Source organism: Crocuta crocuta, unplaced genomic scaffold, assembly GCF_008692635.1.
Source record: "Crocuta crocuta isolate KB4526 unplaced genomic scaffold, BGI_CrCroc_1.0 scaffold64, whole genome shotgun sequence".
Lineage (NCBI taxonomy): Eukaryota > Metazoa > Chordata > Mammalia > Carnivora > Hyaenidae > Crocuta > Crocuta crocuta.
Genome location: NW_027530640.1, coordinates 14,853,985 through 14,881,113, shown reverse-complemented (window position 1 = coordinate 14,881,113; position 27,129 = coordinate 14,853,985). Strand labels below are relative to the sequence as shown.

The following is a 27,129-nucleotide window of genomic DNA, read 5'->3' as shown; positions in this document are numbered from 1 at the left end:
GGATGCAAAGAGGACGCAACGAGAGGGCATCAGCACCCCAAACCATGTGACTCCGTCAGTCACTGCTGTTCAGCCACAAGGAGAATTTAACAAAACCAATCCTGGGATGAATGCAGAAGTCGTCTGGCTCACCAGAGCAGAAATCAATAAAAGGGGGATGAAAAAGACAAGAGAAAAGATCAAGGGAACTAAGAGCTGATTTCTTGAAAAGATAAGCCAAAGACACAAACCTTTAGCTAGATGCATCAAGAAAAAAGGAAAGGTGACTCAAATTCTGAAGTGAAAGAAACAAAAAAAGAAAGAAAAAAAAAACAGACATCTGGCTCTGCTAAAAGGTGGCAAAGAAGAAACTAAGTCATGTTCTTGTTAGTTAATATCCTCAGTTTTATAATGGCCCATTACAAACGGAAGCAGCCACCAAGAAAGGGGAAAAAAAAAAGGTGGCATCCTTCTCTCTTTTCTCCTCCTGGAATTTGAGAGGGAGCCCCATGGCTGACTCTGGGCTCTGAAGAGGAAGAGGTGCATCAAAGAACAGGGAAGTCATTGAAAAAAATTACCCCAACACAGTAGAACAACTTGGTACACACAGCAGACCCAAAACAAAGGCGCTCCAAGACTGCTGGGCAGTAATAGCTTGAAGCCAAGCACTTCCTCCTGAAGAAGGGGCGTTTCTTAAGATGTGAAAGATGGAGTCCCTTGAATTCAGAAATTTCGTTTAGTGGTTTTTTTAGAGCAAAAATTTCAACTAAACTTGTATCCTTCCTTGTTCTAACCCTAAAGGCTGGAAGGTCACAGAACAGAAAAATCTTTGAGCTGAAAGGAAGGGAAGGCTGGGCAGCAAGGCTGAATAAGGAATGAGTTCTGATTTTCCTCCTATACTTCCATTAATTTAAAGTGCTAAGTTGCCTGTTTGCTTTCAAGTATGCGGTTGTCTCTTTGCAGTGTCCCTTTAAATAAATTTTCCTTTGACTCTGCCAAAAATAGCTAGAGAAGGCCCTTTGAGAATCCCATTCTTAGTCTTAAAAATAAATACACTTTCTCCCCCTCCCCCAGCCCATACACATCAACAGGCCCGGAAGCACTTCTTTCCACTTCTTCCAGGGACCTCCAATGTACCAGAAATAATAAATATTTCAGGAGAAAAACAGGGCTGGTCAGGGAAATAATTCTCCCAGGCCATTTCTGCTTGTTCATTTATTTATGTGATCATCCAATATCGAGCCTCCCTTTCAGGATCAGCAGATAGGCAGGCCAGGAGAGGCGGGGGACACAAGGGACAGCAGAGCCGGCTAGGACTCGGTGCACTGAAGAAGGCATGTCCAGGACTTTAGGGCGTGGCCTCTACCCACTTACAACCAACTGCGAGCAAAGAGATCTAAATTCTTTCAAGTAAAATCACCCCATTTAAAAATGTTGGAAACCTGTCCAAATTTTAAAAATAGCAACATGTGAAACCACAATACCAAACAGAACACAGGTATGGGCTGCCCTGGCTGGAGGCCCTTGTTTGCCGCCTCTAGGTAAGAAACAAAAGATAAAGTAAGACAGACCATCTGGTCCCTTGGGAGCTCACGATCTAGTAGGAGTGAGAAGACAGACACCGGGTACAGTGTGATCCACACTAGAAGGGGAGAAATGAGCAAAGGCTATGGGAATAGAGGAAAGCGAGAGGGCGCTTGAGGCAGAACGGATTCTTGTAGCCAATGGCATTTGAGCTCGGGTTAAAGAATGAGGCAGATTTTGGCAGGCAGAGGCTGGAGAGAGACCATTCCAGACAGAGGAAAATGAACTCCAAGAGGCACAACAAGAGGGAGCTGGGAAGATGTTTGAGAAAGGGTCAAGAGACTCTCCACGGCTCTAGCCAACAAATATGCATCAATGTCTATGTGTGCCACGCAGTAGGGATGCAGTGGTGATCCTAAGGGACACACCATGAGCCCACTAAGTGTGAAAGGGTTCAATGTGGCCAAGGCCTTGGAGGCCATACCCAGAGTTTTATCTTCAGATAAACAAGGGAATCACAGGCTGAGATCGGTAGTGGTCCAAGTTCCCCAGCTGCAGAGCATGCATTCTGTGCCAGATCAAGGTGGGAGGAGGCCTTTGCAAGCATCCTGGGAAAGAGATGATGCCAGCTTGGACAAGGTGGGGTGGACAGATTTAAGGGAAAGAAAGGGGTTAACATCACCAGAACTATCCATTCAGGGTAGGATTCAAAGCGATAGAAGCCAAATGGGACTGGAGAATATGGTCAGCATGGCTCCATGGGGGTATCAGGGCATACCACCAACCACTAGCCAAGCAAGTCTACACTGAGAGCAGCGGGTGGCCAGTGGTTACCAGGGAGAAGAAAGGTTTAGGAGCCAGGGTGTATGGCCAAGGGAAGAGTGCCAGAGAAGCTCACAGGAGCTTTCCATCTTACAAAGTCATCATGTCAAAAGTACTATTTTCTTTTAAATGTGCTTTGTAAAATTCCACAGCTATTTTGTTTGGACTAGTCTTGATGGGGAAATAACTACCTCTTCTCACATGTTCAACAGCTTCTCACTAAACTAAATCTTATCTTTGAGACTTGGGATGGAGGAAGGAGGAGTATTAGAGTATCTGTAAGATAAATGTTAATGCCAAGTATCCTCGCCCACTTCCTTTTTATTCTAACCTTTTCTTAAAGAACTTCAAAGAATGCTAGTTAACCATTATGGTCCATCCTCCCTGGTGCCAAGGCCTAACAATGACTTTCTTTATAACCACAGGCATTTGTACATGAACCCAATTCACTCTGCTTCTAGATCATTAAGGAAATATGAATGTATCCTTCTTGATTTGCAGGAATGCCTGGAAGTACTCACACTCCAGTCACAGGAAGGTGAAAACAGCCAAGCCACTAGATGCTCAACCCTTGATAACTTGTGACAATGGACTCTACATATTTTGCTAAGGTCTTACTTGTATGCCAAGCATTTGTCCCACAATATTCTTTCATGATTTCTGCAATTTACAGAATTTTGTCGTTTTTTTTCAAAGCCACAAGTAACATATCATTCAAATAAACATCAGACAATTGGGTAATGACGAGAACAATAGAAATCAGCAACTGACAATGAGACTCAAGTTGATTTTGCCTTCCTCTCTCTCTCTCACCTTCTACCCCCCAAATCTAAGAATTTTAGTGTATGTGTGCCCACACTGCAGATGTATTTATCTCCTTCCCAAATTGGCCTATGTGTCCCATCTGTCTAAATCGAGTTAGCACACCATATGAAGATTATTCAATAGATTTAATGCTCTTTGTTAAGTGGATTTATTTATTTATTTATTTTTTATTTATTTATTTTAGAGACAGTGAGCAGAGGAGATGGGCAGATGGGGAAGAGGGAGAGAGAATATGCCAAGTAGGCTGCACACCCCGCATGGAGCCCAACTCACGGCCTGATCCTACAACCCTGGGATCATAACCTCAGTCAAAATCAAGAGTCAGACACTCAACTGACTGAGCCACTCAGGCACCGCAAATGTTATTTTATCAAGACTTTTTACAGTAAGCAATATGGATGGCCTACTCAGAACTCTGCTCTTATACTGATATCCAGGCCTTCCACACATGGCCCAAGTTAGTCCATTTGGTATAAAAAAAAATCATGGTGGCCCCATTCCCCTTGTTGGAGACTGCTTCAAACCAATGAGATGTGATGAGAAGTCGCTGGAGAACTTCTGGGGAAAATATCATCACTCTTAAAAACAGAAGCAAAGAATAAGTAATGAAGTTTCTGCTTCAGAACAACCACAGATGTGCACGGGTGCAACACAACATCTTATGACCTCGACCTCGCCAACACAATAAGGTTGGCTGAGGGCAAGACCATAGGAATACCTGAGTACTTCATGAGCCAAGAAATTAACCAACCCTTAGGACTGATTTTGTGCAACAAGTAACAGATTCCTTTACTGTTTAAGCCATTTTGAACTGGGTTTTGTTTCTTACATCCCAGGATATACTACATGATACAATACCTCTTTGGAGGAGGAAGAAAAGGCTCTACCCTTTTGACAACATCCTAGCAACAAAGGAATAGTTGCTTCAAAAAAGAAGTGACTGAGATGGATTTCTCAGTAAGTGTTTTTGGGAAAAGGTATTTTTCATAGCCACTCCTGATGTATGGGGAGTCCTTTGAAATCCTCTCAATGCTGTATAAACAGTGTAATAAAATGACGATGAGCCACAATGAATGGTATGTGTGGGGATATACAACATACTTGGAATCATCATAATATATAAACATTTGGAAACTACCATGAAATTTGTCTTTATTATTCTTCTACTGTTTCCTTGTACAATTATAATACTCGAATTTTTTTTTCTCTTTTCCACTCCTTCTACCTGATGAAGACACAGAATCACATGATTAGAAGGGAACTCAGAAAACTGAGGCTCAATGGGTTGAATCATTCATTTCCACCAGGTCCCATAGCTAGCTTAGTCTCTATTATTAAAAATGCTTTATGCAAGATTTTAAAACAAAGTCATTTGCTGAAACTCAATGTAATGCAGTGTCAAAGTGTAAGGATACTGGAAATCAAAACCGTTTTTTTTTTGTTTTTTTTTTTAGTAATTTCATTATGAAAATCTCCTTTGTGAACTCACTTATTGGAGGTTCCATGTCCTATTTCTTTTTTCTTTAAAAATTTTTTTCAGTGGTTATTTTATTTCTCAGGGAGAGAGAGACAGAATCCGAAGCAGGCCCAAGTTGTCAGCAAAGAGCCTGTTGCAAGGCTTGAACCCACGAACCGTGAGATCGTGGCCTGAGCCTAAGTCAGAGGCTTAACCACACAGGTGCCCCTGTCCTATTTCTAATGCCTTCCTAAATCCTAATCCGTTTCACTCAATGTCATTTCTCTCTCCTAGAAAACCCCTGCATGTGGCCCATTCTCTAGGCCAGTGGTTCTCAAAAGACTGTTTACATCGTAATTATCTGGGAAATGAACCAGATATGCAGAATCCCAGAGTCCAAATTAGTAGAGCAGGGGTGTGGTCCCCCAATGTCAAGTGTAAACAAACACCCCAGGTGAGTCTAACTGTGCCCTGAGGGCAAGTGACTAGGTACATGACTCCAGACTGTATACCAGATTCCAGGATCCGAAAAGAAAACTCCTAATTATCATAGTAGGTTTAAGCTGGAACAACAAAAATATGTGCATAGTTGCCTATAATTTTTATGTTCCCTCTGAGGTCTGAAACCAACCCAAGAGCTCTATGATTTGGAGGCTCCCTGGTAATTATTTGCTTGAAGGCTTTTGAGTTTGTAACCATATCCTCCTTTAAGACTTTTTTCCCTGCTGAACACATTTCTACTCGGGATTAAATATAAAATGTCTTAACTCTCCCTCCACAGCTAAAATAAATCAATTTGGGAAAGTATTTCAAAAAAGCGCTCTAAAAAAATACACAATACAAAATGTCTTCCCTTTGAATCAGACTTCTGAGAGGCACAGGGAAAACACAGTAGGTAAGGAGAGAAGTGAACACAAGTTTTCCAGCAGATCTAGCACTGAAACCAAAACTTAGGAAGGAAGCTGACTGTTCAGTAAGTGGACCAGAGGAACAACAGATGAGGCATATCCGAAGCTAACTTTGAAACTGAGAAAACTGGAATCAAACAGACAAACCCCTTATTCCAAGTTAACTTGCCTTTCCTGGTCAATTTTAAAAGAGGACAGTGCTGTAAATGAGCATACGGCATTTCAGTGGAATCTGAGAACTCCTCTGGGTGCCAGAGCATTTTTTCAGAACTAAATAAATACTCCTTGCTGGATTCAGCAATGCTCGTTTATTCCCATCTCCTCCATGACACTTGAAATCCCCATCTTCTGAGACCAAGAACACGGCCTGCTGAGAACTCGAGTCTGTGTGTTATAACAGCAGCTCTGACTCACTCTACAGCCTCTATGTAGATTTCTTTTCATGATTAAACGAACAAAAGAAAAGCCACATAACCTCATCGAACCAAAGAAAATCATTGTGACGTATCAAAGACAAGACATAAGGCTTCATAAATGCTCTACTATAACTAACTCCAGAAACAAAGTTGGCTTAACTTCATTAGGAGACAAAAAGTCAAGGCCGTGCTGTCACTTCCATATTCCAATTGTATTCCTCGTTAGGTCAGGGACAAAGATGAAGTGAATCTAATGCGGTTGGGAGCACTGATTTGAACAAGAGGGAGAAAGCAAAGCAGCCCTTAGGAGGTTAAGAGGCTCAGTCCTCAGGACAAATCCAGTACTGGCTCTGCTGGATCACCACTCACTCGCAGTCATACTCTGCCCACTGAAGCTCTCATCACAACTCCACAGCCTGAGAAGCCCACCGCTGTTGGCTGGCTGCCAAGCCTTCTCCTCCAGTGGCTCCCAGGCAGCTCAGAACCTAGTGGCCATCTGGCAACCATGAGGAAAACCCCCCCCCAACACACACACACACACACACACACACACACACACACACACACACACACAGCTGGAGCATTTTTCCAGAATTTCCTATTTCACAAAACGCCCTTCAAGTGTGCAAAATTTTGCAATTAAGATCTAAACCGGCTTTTCCATTTAACAAATGCCTGACTGGGCTGTGGGCAACAGGCACCAACCGTCATCTCTGAGCACGTGGAGTTACTTTTGAGAGCCCCTTTCCCATTATTTTAAATACACTTCATGAGAATCTTTGACATTTCTTGCACATTCTCTTTGTAAGCTTGCATGTTCTCTGCTACGTTTAATTTTCTGAATATGCAGTTCCAATATGGCACAGCAAGAAAAACACGTGACCAAAAATGGAGCAATTCTGGTCGCTGCCTAACTGCTTCTGACCAACATGCTAAACAAACTTGTTTCTTCATACTGAAGATCTGTGGAAATCTTTATGGTAACACATACACTCTCTCTCCAAAAGGTAGGATCAATGCCTGGTAGAAATATGAAAACAAACCGTCATAGTCTTCCTCAGCTCACTATCAACTTAGCCCAAAGAAATGACTTAATGGCAGGAAGACAGTGCGGGAAAGGGCCGAACATATACCAAGTCCATCACTTTGGGAGAATGTATGACCTAATGGTTTATGGTAGATGTTACACTCTGTCGTTTTGAATACTCCAGTCTCCAAGAACATTCATCGAAGTCAATGGGAGGTGAGACCACACATACATGTAGTCACCGACACAGCCCGGGGAGTCAGGAAGGCCATTCCTAAAAGGGTCATGCAGTAGCAAATACACAAATTCAAAACCATTCCAAGAGTAAATATTCTTAGGAGGAAAATCAGGCCCCTTAGCAGGAATGCTTTGATTATCTCAGAGGACAAGTGGGCATTTGCCAAGTTCCTTTATTCTCTAGGCTTTAATACATGTTACTTTTTAAATCAATGACATTGTCGATAAAGGAGAGCCTACCACCCATGCATCCAATAGATGAAGAAACTAAGGAACTGAGAGGTTCTGTGGCTTGTCCAGGGCTCATTAAGTGGCTTGTTACAGTCGACTCTGGAGCCCAGGCCTTTGTACTCCAAGTCCCAGGTCTGTAAACCCACAACATATTCCTATTTGTCTCTGATCATCCCAAGGACATCTAACTCTTGAAAACTCTGCTTGTGACCTAGTTATCACAGATGAAGTATTCCTGTTTGCCCTTGAGCATCACAAGAGCAAAAGCCCCCTGAAAACTCAGCCTGGTGGGCTGGTATCAAGGGCACTTCCCTGGTCTCCCTGCAAAGATCACCCGGCATTTGGGGCTGTCATCCACTGAAGTTAACATTTCACACATTTCTTTCCTAAGCCTCTGACATACCCAATGAGACAGTGGGAGAGGGGAACATAAGCAGCGTTGAGACCAGCTATAGTGCTGAGACGTGAACTTTTTAGGGGGGAATAAAAGGCCAGCATTTGGTCTCAAACCTACTTTGCCAAGTGGTTCATGAGCAGCTGTAACATCTGCCTATTTTTCTCTGGGAGCCGATGAACGAGGCTATGGATTTCAGAGACTCGAGACTCCTGGTTCTCCAGCTCTGCAATGGAAAGAAGGAGGTAATATTTGATCAGTGTCACAGCCAAATCAGATTATATACAAGACAAAATCAAAGGAAATCAGAGGTTGGGCCCTAAGAGACCAAGGATTGCTCCAAGGTTTAAGATCCTGTTCTATGTACTCACAACTAGAGGTGCTTTTAATGATGCTTTCTGTAACAGTTCATTAAAAAAAGTGACTGTCAAAGACTTCAAGCCAGAATGATCACAGGATGAAATGGGGCCAGTCAACTGCACGCTCAGAGTAGGCAGAAACTTGGGAGCAGCTGGCTTCCTAGAATGAGGGCTTCATTTCAAGAAAGGGAAGAACTTTATGCACTTGTCAAATGATAAACAAATTGCACATGAACAGCATCACAAGGGTCTCAAATATCAAAACAACGGCTCAAGACAGCATCCAACAAATCAAAGGTAATGTCAGGTTATGCTCAGGTCATGCGGGACAGCTGACCAGCCTGCTAGAAGAAATGTCTGGTAAAATATGTAAATCTTTCTGCCAGTCTGTCGTCTCAATCGTGGCCTGCCATGGCTTGGCTGGATTTGGGTAAGTGGCTTCATTTCTCTGGGAGATGGACTGATAGTGCTCACCGCACCTATTTATAGGACTGATGTGAGATTTAATTAGAGAATGGCTGTGACAGGTTTGGAATTTCTCAGAGAAAGAAATCACATAAACACGATCTTCATTCCCAGCTTTCTCTCAAGTCCATCCCCTCCCTCTTTTAAGGAGACAACTTGAGAAGATAAGGCCATCAGAGCATTAGGTATTCCTAAATTAGGCCAGTAGTTGCTACCAGGGTAAATAGACCCTGAAGGCTAAAAGGAAGCAGAGAGAGAGGCACAGAGACTATTGACATAGTAACACTGTGGAGGCGTGTGCCAGATTTAAATCTGATAGAGAACCTTACTGCCCCTCCTGTAGGGGGTCTGCCCCACGTAGACAGATTCCAGCACACTCAGGGTAGCTTGCACCTAATCCCTATGTATTTTAATACCAGTAATATGATGCAAGGGACCTGGACGATATAGCTGAAGAATGATCATAAGCTGTAAATGGAAGCCATGATGGAAAGAGGACTGGGAAGTTATATAAATGGTGTCATATTCAAGGAAACACTTCCAATGCTCAATTTAGGTAATGTGCAAAGTCTGATTCATTCTGCAAAATGCTACTCGAGGGCTGGGAAACAACCCAAGGAGTTAGAACTCCAATAATCAAAATTAGAAAGCCAGACTTGCTTTTCTGTCTTCCCCTCAACCCCAAAACACACTTCTGAAGTTTCTCTCAACTGTAAATTCAACATGGTAGCAAGGCCCTTGACGATCCCAGTTTAGTTCCTCTAGTTTATGTCCACCTCATAAGCACATACGTTGGTAGTTTACATGCAAAATACAAAGGGTGGAAAGTATTTATTTTGGGAGACTGACTGTTCTTTGAGATAGAAAAATCTATTCCTTTCCCCCTTAAAACTGTGACAAAAAGAAGACCTACTTGCCGCTTTGATGAAACTTCTTTGAAACTGGTACATCATGAGTGGTCCTGGAAGCATTCTGGGATAAAAGGATACACACCAGTCAGCTTCATAAAAACTATCATACTCTACAAATCGTGGCTTAGACGCCACCCCACTGAATAGAGACAAAGATCAAGGGACACGATAGCAACTCAACTCAGTCCAACTGAGTTTCTGTTTTGAAAGGGTCCTGAGATTTCATGTGACATGTTTATTCTCTTTCTTTTAAAGGGAATGGATGCAACTATGTTTCCTAGTGACAACTAGGAAAGTGCTAATGTGAAAGTCTAGCACAAACCAAGAGATTTCCTTTTCAGTCAGTGACTCACCCACTGACAAGAGCTTTTTAAGATGTGTCTGAGAAAAAGGCAACTAACTAAACATTTGCAACTACCTGTGCTTCAACTCTTGTCTTCCCAGCAACTTGTTATTACAACCAGTTCACCTGGAAAGATTGTGAGAAACTACTGTGTTTTTGTGACCAATTCACTACCGAGCATTTCTCCGGACTGCCAAAGGGTGAGAGCCCCTGACATTAGGCAAGATAGAATCGAATTTTACCTATTTTTTTAAAAATGTTTTATACTTAACGTTTATTAGTGAATCAGTATCAACATGCACAAGTGCTAAATACAAACCTCTGCAATATGGTTTTCTGTAAACTACAATGGTAATATTTGTGGTATGAATGTTTAGCGACTATGTCTAATGAGTATGTTAAACCGCAAACTTCAGCTTTTTTTCTGACAGTCCAAAGAACAAGCTTCTCAACAGACTATAAATTATTCTTGGCTCAGATTTTATTTGATTGTCATCGGATCCCCTCACTTGGCTCTTGATCATCCTAGCATTACATCTTACTCGTGACTTCAAGATCCTTCCATCAACTCCCCAATAGCCAATAACACCTCCATTACTAATTCCTTTCCTGGGGCTTTCTGCCTTGGTTTTTGAGCCAACGGAATCTTCACAAAATGTCAACAGTTGCTTTTGTAATTCATGAGTGTCATTCTCCTCTTTGTTGAAGACTAGACCGTCAGCTAGCCTTCAAGTCCAGTGTAAGTTTTGCTCATTTTATGAACCTGACATGGAGGCAGCGAGAATCACTCCTTCTCTTAATAACCAAGGGAGGGGGCAGGGAAATAGGAGTTATAATATGACATATATTGCTATAAGGAAAAGAGTCTCTTCAATAATGTTTTCCAACATAAGAGAATGAGTCAAAAAGGACTTCCCTTAAGTCCTCATATTTAATGACCAATGTCAGCAACATAGCCAATCTGTGTGAGATACAAACCCAACAAAATACACAGGGCATGGGATCACCATGTCAACAGAACCAGAACAGTTCCTTCTTTTCTTAATAGAGGATTTGGGGACTTCAGGAAAGAGTGTATTTTAGGCTCTGTTAGAGGCTGATTATCATAGTAGCTTCTCATAAAAAGCAAAGCTTCCTGAATCACTCAATAGCAGCACCACGCAGTGGCACCCCGTCAAGTATGGAGGACTTAGAATTGGAGTGACCAGCTGAGCTAATTGCACCCACACATGAGCTGTTTCCACATCTCAAATACCCACACCACAGCTCTCTGGAGGCTGAAAATAAAACTGTTTTATTCCTGATCGCATGATAACCAGCTGGCACCTTGCCCTGAAAATGGAAAGCCCCTACCTTAGGTAGGTCTTCAAAGCACTAGTGATCGTCTTTATCTCCCATTCTGCACAGATATCGGTCTCTGTTTCAGAAGCAGTTTTGGGATCTAAAAAGAAGAAAAGACAATGGGTAAAGAAGAGCAGAAAATACAGCTATAAACAAGCATAATATTAAAAACATTCAGCCTCCCTATTAACCAAAGAAATCCAAATTAAAACAAAAATGACACCTAGTTTTTGGCAGGTTAAGAATATAGTTAAAAATCCAAAATATCTATTGACAGCAAAATGGCAGTGAAACGATCTTCTCATAAATTGCTGGAGGCAGAAGAGATAAAATGCAAGTTTTGAAAAGTAACTTGGCAATACGTATCGAGTCATAAAAATGTTTATACCCTTTGAAGCTGTAATCCTACCTCTCACAATCTGGCCTCAGGAAATAAGATAAAGCAAGATAACAGTTACATACCCCAGAAATGTTCAATACATACTAAAGCTTTTCAACAACAGAAGAAAATTTAAAAGGAGATAACCTAAATGTTCAATGATGGAAGAATGATTAATTTTGGCATGTCTCCCTGATGGAGTATTATGTTGCATTTACATGATAATGCTAACCATGTAGCAATATGGAAAATGCCTGGTTATCATACAACATCAAACCAACAAACAAAAAAAATCCTAAGATCTAAAAGTTTGTGAGAAACTTATATGAACAAAGGCTGAAAGGAAATACTCGGAAGTTAAAATGGTGGTTGGGTTAAAGTGGTAGAACTATCATTTTTATATTTTCTCAACTATGACTTTATTCCATTACCTTTTAAAAAATACTTTTTAATGTTTATTTATTTTTTAGAGACAGAGAGAGAGACAGAGAGAGAGAAAGAGAGAGAGAGAGAGAGACAGACAGACTGTGAGGAGGGGAATGGCAGAGAGAGAAGGAAACAGAGAATCTGAAGCAGGCTCTAGGCTCCAAGCTGTCAGCATAGAGCCGGATGCAGGGCTTGAACTCACAAACTGTAAGATCATGATCTGAGCTGAAGTCGAACGCTCTACCAACTGAGTCACCCAGGGGCCCCATCCATTACTTTTTTAGGTACTTTTAACTGCCGGAAGCCAGGAAGTACATGGGGACCACCATAATTACACTGGATCCTTATTATTTCTTCTTTTGTGTTCTCTTGGGTAGACTAGTAAATAATGTGTGTATTTTAAAGCAGCATGTATTATCAAGGGAGGGATCACTCTTACCGTTAGTCTTCCTGGGCAGCACATAGGCAAATGAAAGTAAGAAGCAGAGGCTGGGGAGTATGAACAGTTTCACAAACCAACACCTCACCTCACCGCACCTCACCACTGCCGAGGCGGTCGGACGTGAGGTCTTTCAGAAAACTGAAGACAGAATCCAGCTTCTTCATATTCAAAACTAGCTAGTGATTTGCCTCCCAGTACTCACTCCTGTTTCCTTTCATCTCATGTTTGATCAGGCTGCTACTCTTCTCTGGTCCCTACTGCATGTGCCTGGGGGACTGGGGGACAGCTCCAGCTGCCAGGGAGATCCAGAATGAGATTCAGACCCACCAATCAAATCACAGCAAGTCTCTGGCACCATGGCTGGTTCAGGGACAGCCTAAGACCTAAGCCAGTTGCATTAGAGTGAATTTCAGGACTTTTCTGGGACACAGGGGAAAGGCTGTCTGCTATTTCCTGTTGGGCTTGTACCTGCAAGATTATCCAACTGTGCTAGGTGCCACAAGCTAGATCCTCAGACTGAAGTCTGACAGAGGAAGCCAGACGAGAGAGAAGCAGAGACAGCTGATCTGGATGATACAGGTTGAGCCTATAGATAACACCATACTGTTTTAGTCATATGAGGCAATAAATTCCCTTTCTCCTTAAGCCAGGGAAGGTCAGGCTTTCCTTTTTTTTTTTTTTTTTTTTAAAATCCCAAGAGATCTACATGATACAGCAGGTGAACAGAGGTAACCACTGGACTATTCTGGACAGTGTCAAAGAACAAAGAGGCTCCTCCTGCAGAATCAACAGCTGTTCAGCTGGAAAGGAGGAATGAGTCACAGGTGGGCATGATATATTTTTCCATTGACTGGGCAAGAACCTACTTTCATTCTAGTAGGAAAAGGCCAAATAATCATGAGTGGCTTAAGGATTTAGGCTCCAATCTCCAGGTAAGGGCACAAATCCAGACAGTATCGACTGCTATCATTATGTTCCCCTGATACATATTAGATGAGAGAGAAGAGGCCCCAGCTTATAAAATGTTTGGCCCTTAAAGGCAGCACGGATATGCACCTTTGCAGGTGACCCTGGGTGCTAATGAAGTCTGTCTGGCCACATGAAACAAACACTGAACAACCTAAAGAGTGTGACTTTTATGTCTAGGGTCACAGAATGCTAAACTCTGGAGCTCTATCACAGCCAATTTCTGAGAAGTGAACCCAAGTATGCAAAGCCTCTGCCGCTGTAATTCTTCTCTTGCTTTGCCATCCCTCACTCCCTTAATGGCTTCTTCCTGTGGAAGAGTATGTACCGAGAAACTTTGCTTAGCATGACCTTCTTCCCCGTCCCCATCCCTGAGCCACATGGAGGGCTGCCATAGTGCACAGCTCCTGGATGCCAGACAACTGTTACTGTACATTTTTTGGAGGAACAAACCAACTTCTACCCAAGGAGAAAGCATGACACTCAGCAAGCAGCAGTTGGCAGGTCTGGGAGTTCAGAAGTGTTCCATGGGACCACGTTTAGCAAACTCATGATTAGCTTTCACTTCTTCGGGCTCTGTAACCATAGGAATATTGTGTAACATTACACACAGGAGAATCGAATTACAGCCTGGCTAACGGGCTTTTTATAGTGCCGATGAGGCAAGGCTCATAACTTGAGCACGTCCATTTTAATTTAATGTCCAAACTAAATTGAAGATAGCCTCCCGAACCACTGCATTTTCAGGAAGTGCTGCCAATTTCCACACCTCCCTTGCAGATGCTCCCCCTCGCTCAGCGGACCTTCCCGGTGGCATCCAAACATGGGACAAGGACCTACCTAATTATACTTTTCTTCTGAACTCAGTATGTCTCCCCACCATGCAACCCGACCACTGCAGAGCATAATTAATGGACATAAGCTAGAGGAGCAGACCAAACTATAGAAAAGCAGCCTCTGGGGAAAGTGAAACAGGAGTATTTCTTCCTAAACCTACTACCACGTGGATTTAGAAAAACAGGAGACAGACTGGAAGCACTGGGCAGTGGTTACGAGCAGAAACGGTCTCAGGAATGTCACTCTGATCAGCCCCAAGATCCACTGGGTGCACCATTGTGAGGCTGATGAAAACACTAACATTTTGGGGGAAATGAATAGGACAGCCACCTACATAGTCCTCAATTTTTAAACCATACTTTATAATTGAATACAAATTAATTTTTTCTTTAACTGAGAAAATAATATGTGCACATGGTAAAAAATATATTCAAGCAAAAAAAGTAGATGGACATTAAAAGATAAACTTTCCTGGGCTAGCAGCAACTACAATGACTAGTTCTGTATATGTATATGCTATCTCTAACAGCATATGCACACACATACACACATATACATACCTACATGGGTCATTTTTCTGTTTCTTTATAAAAACAGAAGTACACAATACATGCCATTCTGTACACTATTTTAACAGTATCTTAAGAAACTGTTCCTTATCAGGACATATATTTACCTACCTCACAGCCCTTTCCTGCACCACAGTTAATGTCCTCAATAATGGAAATCAGGTTATTCCCTCAGTTTTGCTATGATAAACAATGATATCAACTACTGTTTCCTTGTACCTGTCTTACCTTTAGAAAAATTCTTAAAAGTGAAATTTCCAGTTCAACAAGTACATTTATGTTTAATTTTGAAAGATATTCCTCAACTATCCCTCAGAGGTTGTCCCACAAGATTTGAGACTGACTCCTTCCCCAAATCCTTGACACAACATCCAAAACTCTGATGTTAGCCAATCTGAGAGGCGGGAAAAAAAGCCATGTTTTTAATTTGCCTTTTTTTTTTTTTTTTTAAATGAGGTTGAGAATCTTCTCCTATGTGTGTTTTGAAGTCAAGTTTGTGGAGTATACTCACCCTTTTTGAACATCTAGTTCCATTTTTGACAAACGTATATAGTCATGTAATGACCACAATCAAGATAAAAGTCATTTCCATCACCCATAAAATACCCTGGTAAATCAATGCCCCTCCCTCCACCTCCAGCAACCACTGTCACCAAGCGTAATACTGTTGAGATTCATCTGAGCTGTTACATACACCAGGAGTTCAATCCTTTCATTACTGATTAGCACTCAATTTGTGGATATGCCACAATTTTTTCATCCATTCATCGGGTGATGGATATTAGGGTTGTTTCCAACATTTTTCTGTTATGAATAAAGCAGGTATAAATATTTACATATAGGTCTTTCTATGGACTATAATTACATCTCTTGAGTCAATACCTAGTAGTGGAATTAAGTAAAAATTGCTAGGAGTAGGTCATATAGTATGTTTCACTTTATCAGACATCACTAAATTGTTCTCCAAAAGAGCTGGGTCATTTTTCTTTTCTACAGCAACCTCTTCGCCAACACGTAATACGGTCAGGTGTTGAATTTTGAAATTTTAGCTATTCTAGTAGGCATGAAGGGGTAATTTAGTTTTTAAATTTCCTTTTCCTTAGGAACTAATCATGTTGCTCATCTTTTCATGTACTTTTTTGTCATTTGTGTTTTCTCTGGTAAAGCCTTCAAATCTTTTACCCATTTCTAAAACTGAGTTGGTTGTGTTCTTATTACTGAATTACTGGAGTTATTTTTAATATATTTTATATACAAGTCATTTATCAGATACACATCTTCCAAAATTTTTCTTATCTGTAGCCTGCTGTTTCTTTTTCTTAATACCTTTTAAAGAGCTCAAATTTTTTATTTGGCTCTAGTTATAAGCTTTTTATATTTCCTGCTTTTTATATTTTATTTATGAAATCCTTTATAAGCCTAGGTCACCAAAATTTTTTGTCTTCTTCTACAAGTTTTACAGTTTTAGCTCTTAGATTTAGGACTATGATCCATTTTGAGTTAATTTTTATGTATAATTTAAGACAAAGGTTGAATTTATTTTCGGCCCAAATAAGATTTTCTCCCACCAGCACCATTCACTGAAATGGCTGTCCTTTCCACATTTAATTACCTTGACACCAAACATCAATTGACCAGGACACCTGGGTGGCTTAGTTGCTTAAGCATCCAACTTTGGCTCAGGTCATGAAGTCACAGTCAGTGAGTTTGAGCCTGCATCAGGCTCTATACTGACAGCTCAGAGCCTGGAACCTGCTTCAGATTCTGTGTCTTCCTCTCTCTCTCTGCCTCTCCTCTGCTTGCACTCTTTCTCTATCTCAAAAATAAATAAACAGGAAAAAATTTAGCTTCCTTTAATATTAAAAAAAAGATCAATTGACCTTATATGTGTGGGTTCTATTTCTAGACACTCTTGTCTGTTCCACTGATTTCTTTGTCATTCCCTAGGAAATACCACGTGATCTTACTCTCCTTGTGTAAATGTTAATTGTATTTTCTTCACTGTCTTTAAAATCTTCTTGACTCTCTTACATTCTCCATCTCCATAACATCTTTGAGAAAGTTTATAAACATATACTATCCACTATGTAAATTAGACTTCATTTATCCTATAGGTAATTCTTTTAAGACTAGATTTAACACTTAGCAATGTGATAAGCAAACTTGTATTTTGATTACAGAAATCATACATCTTAATAACTTGCATCACTTGTGTCTAGTGCCTAAGAATCCAGAGTATCCAGGGACACCTGGGTGGCTCAGTTGGTTAAGCCTCCAACTTCAACTCAGGTCATGATCTCACGGTTCATGAGTTCGAGCCTCGTGTCAGGTCTGTGCTGACAGCTCAGGGCTTGGAGCCTGCTTCAGAATTTGTGTCTCCCTCTCACTCTGCCCTTCCCCGGCTCGCCTTCTCTCTCTCAAAAATAAATATTTAAAAAATGAAAAGAAGAAAAAGAATGCAGAGTATCCACAGACACTTCTAAACTTTTTTTTTTTTTTTTAACATTTTATTTATTTCTAAGAGAGAGAGAGTGCGTGAGAGTGAGCGTGAGGAGCAGGGCAGTGTCAGAGAGAGAGGGAGATATAGAATCTGAAACAGGCTCCAGTCTCTGAGCTAGCTGTCAGCACAGAGCATGGCCCGGGGCTCAAACCTATGAACCGTGAGATCATGACCTGAGCCGAGGTTGAACGCTTAACCGACTGAGCCACCCAGGTGCCCTATCCATAGCCACTTCTGTACTAAGATCCAAAAGCTCTTAGAGTAACAAATCCCTGTCTTTCGAGAACCTGTCTGCAGTATTCCAAGTAGCAAAAGTGATGGGAGGAGGAGGAGAAAGGAAACTGAGCTCCCATCCGGGCTCTCTGTTCCCTGGGAACACAGGGTTGTGGTTAATAGCAGTCAATCGCCATCCCAAATGTCTACCATGTCCCAGTCCTGCACCATCGGTCTGTTCTCCTTTACTGGTGGGTAAAATTGCAATGAATTGCAGGGCTTTGCTGCTTCTGTGAGTCTACAATCTTCAAAGTCTGGGGCTGTCTCCAATCATTAGTAGGCAAGCCTTCAGATCTCAAAAGTTGTCATGAAGAATGACATAAAGAATCCTATTTAGGATTTCTTCTGAAAGAAGTCTTTTCTCATTTTGTTTATGCTATCCTGTACAAGGATGTGGGAAATGAAGGGCACAGGGAAAAGAATGTCTACACATCTATGATCACAGGAGAGTAAGGATGGACACTCATGGTGGGATCAGAGACCAGTGGCTGATGCATGCTACTGTAATTTGGTGCTTTAAAGCCTTGCAGTTGAACATCTTCCAGGTATCCTCTGTAGCACTAATCTTGCTTTAAACATTAGTTAAAAAGGAAAAAGTTACAGAATGAGGAATAAAAAAAAATAGCCACAAGGGATTTGAATACCTTCACTACCATGGTGAAACACTAATCAAGATACACGCGCGCGCGTGCGCGCGCGCACACACACACACACACACACACACACACACACACACACACACACAGGAAAATCAAGTTTCAGCAGCACAATCAGGTTCACAGTCAACATTCTGCCTGTCACCAGAGGAATATCCACCACGCAGAACTCGGTGAAGTCCTGAAGAAAATCGACTTGCAGGAAAGAGATGATAGGCAATGGCCCTCCACCCACCCTAAACCATCATCCAAGACACCCCAAGGAGCATCAATGCACTTTCTCCAACCCACCCCAACGAACACAGAGGTGGAAGCTACTTTTAGGAGTGGTCAGGACTGTCCTGAGAACACAATACAGACAGTGAAATTAGATTGGGGACAGCAGGGACACCTGGATGGCTCAGTTGGTTAAGAGTCCGACTTCGGCTCAGGTCATGATCATGCAGTTCATGAGTTCAAGCTCCGTGTCAGACTCTGTGCTGACAGCCAGCTCAGAGCCTGGAGCCTGTTTCAAATTCTGTCTTCTTCTCTCTCTGACCCTCCCCTGCTTATGCTGTCTCTCTCTCAGAAATAAATAAAACATTTAAAAAATTTTTTTAAAAATAGACTGGGGACAGCAGTGTAGGCATATCCCTTTATATCACAAGAAGTAAATTCAGAAGGAACAAAGTTCTAGAAGAAATATGCAAGTGACAGCCAAGAACCACAGCACACTTCTGATGAACCACTTCCCCCAGAACCAGGACCAAATAGAAGAATCAGGAAAAATATATTCAGGCTTCTAGGCCCCCACTAAAACAAAGATTTAAAAATTCCAGAAAGTTGGATGGACTCACATATACCAGCCCTCGAATTTCATATGACAGGATGATTCTAACAGCCTTCAGGAAAACAGTGGAATAGGATAATGTATCCACAGTGAATTTAAGGGCAAAGATTTATAAACTTCTCTGTGTTCAGGTTTGATTAAAAAGCAGATAAAATACCTGGCATAAAACATGAAGACCAAATCACTCTAATAAATTTTTAGAAAGCACCTGTTCTGTTCTTTCAATAAAATTCAGAAAAATATGGACACTGTAAAATAAGGCACCAATGTAAGAAGACACACACTGAAATAATAAAAGTGATGGTTGAAAAGTATAAAACAGCTAAATAAGAGATGTTAGTAAAGCCACTGAAAACTCAATTACAAAATTAAAAGTTGCATTATAAATGCAGCAAAAAAAAATCATCAAAAGAAATTTAAACAAATGACAGAGATATGTGGTAAAAGCTTGAGAATTTTTGCTAACATATAAAGAATCAGCAGAAAAACAGACTTCTGAAAGATAAAAAAAAATGAAGATAATTTTTGTCTTTAAAGATGGAAAGAATTTGTTTTCCTTTGGAAGAGTATGTGTAAAAACTCCTTCACCAGACCCCAAAATGTGTGAAGGACTGAATATATGGTGATATTTAAAAGTACTAGTGGGGAGAATTTTCTCATTACATGGTTACTGGTCAATCAGGTAAGTACCTGAGAAATTGGACAGCTTCCATTTTACATAAATATATTCTTGATGGGTTTTAAAGAAAACAAAAAGCTTTTGTAATCCTAGATTGGAGATCTTTTAAGTAAAGCTAAATTCATCTAGAAAGAAGACTAATTTTATTAAAGACTGGACTTGGTGAAAATTTAAAATATTCATAAAACAAAAACAAAAGTGTCATGAATAAAGTTCAAGATAAATGACAATCTGGAAAAAAATACTGGTAACATAGCCTCCATATCTAGAAAGTTCTTACTATCTGAAGATGGATATACCAATAGGAAAACAGGCTAAGAACACAAAACAGGGAATTCATGAGAAAATATAAATCTGCAAGAAACATAGGGACAATGTTCAACTTTACCCAGAATTACAGAAATGCCAAGTTAAATAAAAAAGAGATACATTAAAATATATATTTATAATTTACATTCAAAAAAAGTACTGACAGCATGGCAAGGATGTGAGGTCAGGGCCGTTTTCAACTCAGTAACCCGTATGCATCTTTCAGGTAATCCTCACACCATTAGAGGCAGGAGTTATCATTACGGATGATGAGACAGAACACTCAACAGGTTTCAACAATTTATGTAAAGTCAAATGGACAGGCAGCGGACTGCAACCTGTCTAACTCCAAAATCCACACTCGTGACCTCTGCATCCCCAATGGGGATGTTCCCAAGTGTTTTCTAGAACAATGAAAAACTGCAGTCAGTCTATGTCTCCAAGAATAGGAGGCTGATTAAAAAGCTTTATCTCGAGGTGCTGGGTAGCTCGGGTAGTTAAGCATCTAACTCTTGGTTTTGGCTCAGGTCAAGATCTCATGGTTTGTGGGTTCGAGCTTTGCTTTGGGCTCTGCGCTGACACTGTGGGACCTGCTTGGGATTCTCTTTCTCCTTCTCTATTCCTCCCCTGTCCTCATTTGCTCTCTCCCATCTCTCTCAAAATAAACAAACACACTTAAAAAAAAATTGTATCTACGTAATACATGCCCCCCTCCCAACACAAGAAATCACACGCTAGAAGACCTTGAATGACATCAGCAAAGAGACTGTAGAGTGACATGGAAAAAGCCTATTAAAAAGCCATATATATGCATGGTGTGATTCCAAGTTTATCAACATTTTATATTGTAGAATATATATATTTTTTAATTTTTTTAATGTTTTATTTATTTTTGAGAGAGAGAGAGAGACAGCATGAGCAGGCAAGGGTCAGAGAGAGAGGGAGACACAGAATCTAAAGCAGGGTCCAGGCTCTGAGCTAGCTGTCAGCACAGAGCCTGCTGTGGGGCTCGAACCCACGAACCATGAGATCATGACCTGAGCTGAAGTCGGAGGCTTAACCGACTGAGCCACCCAGGCAACCCTGCAGAATATATTTTAAAGTAGGATAAAATGGCCAATGAAGACCTGACAGGCAAGATTTTTATTTTCTTCTTTCTACTTTTTGTATCTCTCCAAATTTGCTTTAATCAGCACTCTCAACTTTTAATCAGAAAAAGTTATTCAAAATTAATACAGAAATGTACAGTAAGAGAAAACAGACATGTGCTGAAGAAGCATATAGCTGATTTGTATTTAAAAATGTTGAGCTAAAATTTGGGAAAATTTAGCTTAACTTTCAGGGGAGAGGAAAAAACAACAGTTCACACAGGGAAGAGACTATTTCTAGGATCTGTGAGTATTCCTTAGACCTTTTCATTCTTCACAGACTAAGGACCCGCACTGGTAGGAGGAAGGGATCAAGGGTAGCTCTTGGTAGGACCCTAGCATCAGGCTGTACCACACATACTACAAGAAATTCCTACAAGCTCTCTTAAGGAATCCCAGTCAAGACAAATAAAAATTCTCTAAGCAATGGCTCTTAAGATTCCTCTTCCAATCTTAAGCCCAGTAGATAAGCTCAAAGTGATCAAAAGAAATCGCTGTTGCTACTTATTTCTAATCCATCCTTTCAATACAAAAACTCGCTATTGCATTTGGGAGAGCCCTTAAAAAACAGTCCATATCTTACACATCGCCTGGCACCTAACAGGGGCATCCCATCAATACAGAGGAAAGCAGTAGTAAAACGAATGGTTCACACTCTGCACAGCCATCTCATGGAGAGGTTTTGCAGTGTAGGAGCCTTATTTATTTGACACTCTTGGCTAATCCAGCTTAGTACCAGTACCAAGAACTGATGACAAGGATAGCATGTTCACAAAATGGAAGACAGGACTCTGCCTTTAGGTCTGGAGTCTCCCCGGTCTGACAGGTGGTTCCTCACTTCCAAGATCCAAACTGGTTACCTTCAGTGGTAGTGAGAACCACAGACACCATTCTCTGCTTTTGCTGGGATCTTGTATTAGGGTCATGTCTCAGCTCTGGTGGAGCCTCAGTTTAAATACTAGTCTATCTGTAATATTCTCCTGGCAGAGGCAGCTGGTCTTGTGACTTTCAGCCGCTGGTTATTAGTTTTTCATGACATTTCTCAGATGCTCATGATTATTTTGTCTGTCCCTAGGAAAAACAGAGGAAGAGAACAGGACAAATACCTTGTTTGAGAGTCACTAAGAGAAGTGATAAAAACAAGATCCTTTCCTACCTCTCTCTGCTTAGCACAAGTGAGCTAAAGCGATTCTTTTTTTCTAACAAACCCATCTAAAATGTCATATGTCTTTTCGCTAGTGTCACCTTACATAATAATCTGTCATCTTTGAAATCTCTCTGCCCCATATCGAGTTAGTTACAAAGTCCTGTTGATTCTCGCTCTCTCCATTTGAGCCTTTTCCCTCTAACTTCAGAGCAGCTACCTGGTCCAGCCTTGATAGGGTAGGTGAGTTTTAATTTTTTCCACTGTTTCTTTCCTCCATGCCTTTCCATTGTCAAATATATGTTTCCCATTGCTGCCAGGAGTACCCTCTTAAAACTACAATCTGATCTTGTTAAACCTGTCATGGACATACTTTTATTTTTATCTACCCAGCAGCCATTATTTCAGGAAAGCACTCCTGCATCATTCCATTAACAATCCTGCTTAGTCCATGAGTTTCTACAGTCTAACCCCTTCCCTACTCCACCTCTGGGCCACACTCCCCCAGCATCACCAGAGAGAGGCACAGGGTCCAGGCCATCGGGATTTATCATGCGACTGGCCCAAAACTGAGAAATGAATCATGCCCTATGCTGACCAATCAAAGTCATCAATGAACTGTAAAGAAAGATACTCTTTTCTCCATGAGGTAAGATTCAACAAGTGCTCAGGCTGGACTATGTGGGACATTCCCACAGCCAAAACCAAGACAAGCAGAAAGTGGAGATCGTGAGAAGTCAGCATAAAGGAATGGAAAAGGCTCTGACAAAGGTAAAGACATCACTGGAGCCACTGGATCCTGCTCTGTTTCTGCCATTGTGCACTTAGCCAGTGTCAACTCATCAATCAGTAATTCAACTCATGGGCAGGTAACCCAGAGAAATGCATGTATATTCCCCTTTAATACCTGTACACAACTGTTGACAGCAGTTTTATTCCTAACTTCCCCACACTGGAAGCAATCCAGATGTCCCTCAATTAGATGCGTGGTTAAACCAACTGGGCACACTAACATGACTCTGCAATAAAAAAGAACCAGGTGTGGATCCAAGAACCTGAAATTATCTCAAGGGAGTAATGCTGAATTAAAAAAAAGAAAAGCCAATCTCAAAAGATTATGTATGGTCCCACTGAGATAATCTTGAAATAACAGAATTAAAGAAATGGAGAATAGATGAGCAGGTGCTGGGGGCTAGGGAAAGTGGTGAGGTGAGAGGTGAGGCAAATGGGTGTGGCCAGAAAAGGGCATCACAAGGGATCCTTGTCCTTAGGACACTGTTCTGCATCTTGAGTATATAATGTCCTGGTTGTGATCTCCGGCTTGAGAGTAACAAGACATTCCTACTGGAGGACACTGGGTAAAGGTACACATCGCTCCCTACAGAACTTCCAACTGCCTATACAGATAAAATTACCCCAAAATAAAAAGTTTATTTATTAAAAAACTTTCTCCGCTGCAAATATGAACCAAGAACCAGATTCTCAGTGCAAGAGTACCTCACCAATAATCGTACTTTCAAATAAAAGACCTCACTGTACCTAGCAACACTACAGGGTTTTGCCAACAAGAGGCAAGGCAGTCTGTAGAAAAAAAGATGGAGAAGAGTCACTCTAGTCAACACGAGAGAGGAGATTTCCTTACATATGAAAACTATTTTCAGAAACTGGCGAAAGGAAAAAAAAAAAAAAAGACAAATACTGGCAAGAGAAGTGTCCCTGCCCAGCCACTGAGCAGGGACCCTAAGTGATAGTCCATCTCTGCAAGTGCATGGCTGGGGTTCCACGGGGATGAGTAACAGCCACTGAGCTGTGAAATCTGATCTGTTTGCCGTTTAAATCCATGTGACTCACTGAAGCTGGCTGCATTCACATCTAAAAATAAAGGAAATCTGCAGCCTAAGCAAATTGGCTCATGGGCTCCTGGGGTTTTGATTCATACAATACACACTGGAAGACAGTGGTTTTGTAAGTTATGCCAACCAGCTGTAAGGGAGGTTTTGCTGCTCAAAAGACAGAGTCTAGGTTGAGATCTAGACACAAAGAGGGTCCAAGAATTATCTGCTTATGTACATGTTATCACGTGACACCTTCTCTGCGTAGGGAACATGAGATCTGAGGTCCTCTGCAGGCTAGAAGGATGCCCTTCCTTGGACATCGGGTGTGCCCCACTAAATGCCTGCCTCCAGAGCGGACAGGGGGAGTCATGAGCTATTAAAGACAGAAGAGGGTGTGGTGGTCACATGAGTGACTGAGCGGCACTTGGACTGGCAGTGGCTGAGTCTATAAACAGAGGGTGTGGTGCCTCGGACCTGCCATTTTTTTGTTTTGTCCAGTCCCACTAAGTATCTCTTCCAGTAATGCCTACACCCCTAACAACTGGTGAGCGGGGCAGCTCATTTCTGGGCATTCCCTCCCGGACACCCAATTTCTTCCCAAGAAAGGTTCATACCTATATAACTAGTGACTTTTCAGAGCTGCCCCCTCAACCCCACAGGGACCTGCCTCGCACAGCCACTGCTGCACTCACCCATCAGGACACTCAGAAGCTTCTGGACTCTGGAATTGACCCCCACGATTCGGTAGAGGCCTTGTTCATTGATCCCTGAGGAAAGAAACAGTGATGATTTAATTAGGGGCGCATCAGAATACAAGTCAAGCCAACCCAGCCAGATGCACTTTTTTCATTTTCTCGGTCCTTCTAAAAGCCGCTTTAATTAAAGTCCCCTGTCACTCAGCTCTGCTCTTAGCGAAGGAGTGGGATTTGGTGCAGCTGTCTAGGATTTCACGGGTGTGCTGCACACTTCAACCCTTGTGTTAGTTCAGTTCAGTCAACAGAAGGGAAAGAGACCTTCCTCTCCTTTTGCCAAACGCAGCATCTGAAGAGTTTTCAAAGATGCAAAATATAGACTTTTAAAGGTTACACCTAACTGGGTTTTCAATTTAAAAAGTCAAAACTGATGTGACAGAAATTTCAGACTGTAGTAAAGAACAAAAGCTTCACAATCTAGTTTCAAATACAGAATAAGAATACAGAGTTGCGAGAGCACTCCAAACTTTGGACAATGTTCTCCAGGACTGAGAAATTAGAAAATCCATTCACGTGTCACATAAAGATTATTTATAAAGAAAAAGGAGATTGGCCTTCATTCACCCCAAATAAATGTTTAACTGAACTAGAAGGGGATTACCACCACACACCCAAAGAAACAAAAACTAACCCATCTGAGTGTTTCGTTCATTTATGTGTGAGGATCAGATCACCACCGTACCATTTACAAAAGGGGACCATTTAAATCAAGTGACTGGAAATGATTTTTCCCGTGACCGTAGGCCCACTGTACCTGACACCTCTCATCCAAGATACTTCCCATCTTATTCCCCTGAAGTCCATTTTCCAACCAGTAGCCAAAACGAACTTCCTAAAGTATGCATCAGTTCAAACCCTCTCTTTCCTTAAAATCTTCCAATAGCCTCCCACTACAGTGAGATCACGAGGCCCTGCAGGATGAAGCCAAGGCTCATCTTTGCATCATCAACCACCATTCCTCTGCTCCAGCCATGCTGGCCTTCCCGTTTCCCCAACGCATCAAGCCTGTGCCCCCAAATCACAGCCTCTGCTTAGCTGCTTCCACTACCTGAGACATGTTTCTGCCAGATCTTCTGATCATCCCGCGATCCGCTGAAATGCAACTGGTTCAACCTAAGGGATCTCCTACTACTGGCCAGTCCCCTACCCTCTTTTCTTGTAGCAAGTAACGTTTGATACTATCATTTTTATTTAGTTTCTTGTTTGTCTTTCTCCCAACCACCACAATATAAATTCTATGTACAGGGAAATTCTGTCTTCTTCACCATAATATCCCCAGTACCTAGGTCACCATATAATACATGACAGAATGAATGAAAACACTGCATCATACTCCTTCAGGACCACCACTTTGGGAGCAAAATATAATTCTTGCAAGAAACGAGAAAAGGCTGACTCTCTAATATCTCTAACAAGGTCTATCTGGAATTAACAAATAAAAAGAAGTGGTCTACAATGACAGGATTTTATAACTAAAAAGGGCATGTCCGTCAGCCTGCACAGCGCAGAGACTAGCCTGGCCTAAAACTATAGGGTGGGGCCCAAGCTACTTAATGGCAAAACCATTATTGAGTAATGTGGTGGCTTCAAGGGCTTGTTCTTTCTCAAGGGTCTCTACTTCTCCTGTTCTTGACCTTTCCTGGAACTGGATACAGCTCTGTCTCCCAAAGGACAATGATTAACGAACCCCACAAAGTGTGGGAGGTCTGTTCATCTCTGGTCACCACAAATAATGTGTGTGCATGCAAACATTCCAGTGGCAAAATAACCACTTCCTTCAAGTATTTATGTTAAAATGGTGTTTAACTCACACTGTCCTCCCTTTCTGTGTCAAGTGAAAACTTTCTTACAAGTTAAAACACATCGTTTTCATTTTCATTTTCATTCTAGCGGAGGAGGGGACCAAGAGCCAGAAGTGAGGACACTAAACTACTTACTGGTGACCTTGCTCTTCCTCTACTACTTACTGTGCGTATTTTCTGGTTTTACCCCGTAAAAAGTTGTCCCCCTGAGATACCGGTTTGCATTTACCATACAGGCTCTGCCAAGGGGTTTGAATGATTCTGTTTCCCTATCGTTGGTTTGACTGCTGCAAACTGAAACAAACACGTGGCCTACCTCAGGCAAGTGTGCAAACTTCACAGTGG

General features: G+C 41.5%; 1 protein-coding gene across 5 annotated transcripts in view; it reads right to left on the bottom strand.

Moving 5' to 3' along the window:
* The window catches only part of ARHGAP26 (Rho GTPase activating protein 26), a 423,871-nt gene that overhangs the window by 148,703 nt on the left and 248,039 nt on the right, over positions 1-27,129 (bottom strand). For all 5 annotated transcript variants that reach the window (XM_077768849.1, XM_077768850.1, XM_077768851.1 and 2 more), the window contains exons 14-17: positions 24,923-24,997; positions 11,251-11,338; positions 9,557-9,615; positions 7,940-8,045 (exon numbers count right to left, since the gene is read on the bottom strand). In XM_077768849.1, coding sequence (XP_077624975.1) covers positions 7,940-8,045; positions 9,557-9,615; positions 11,251-11,338; positions 24,923-24,997 — 328 coding nt within the window. The remainder of the gene's footprint in view (positions 1-7,939; positions 8,046-9,556; positions 9,616-11,250; positions 11,339-24,922; positions 24,998-27,129) is intronic.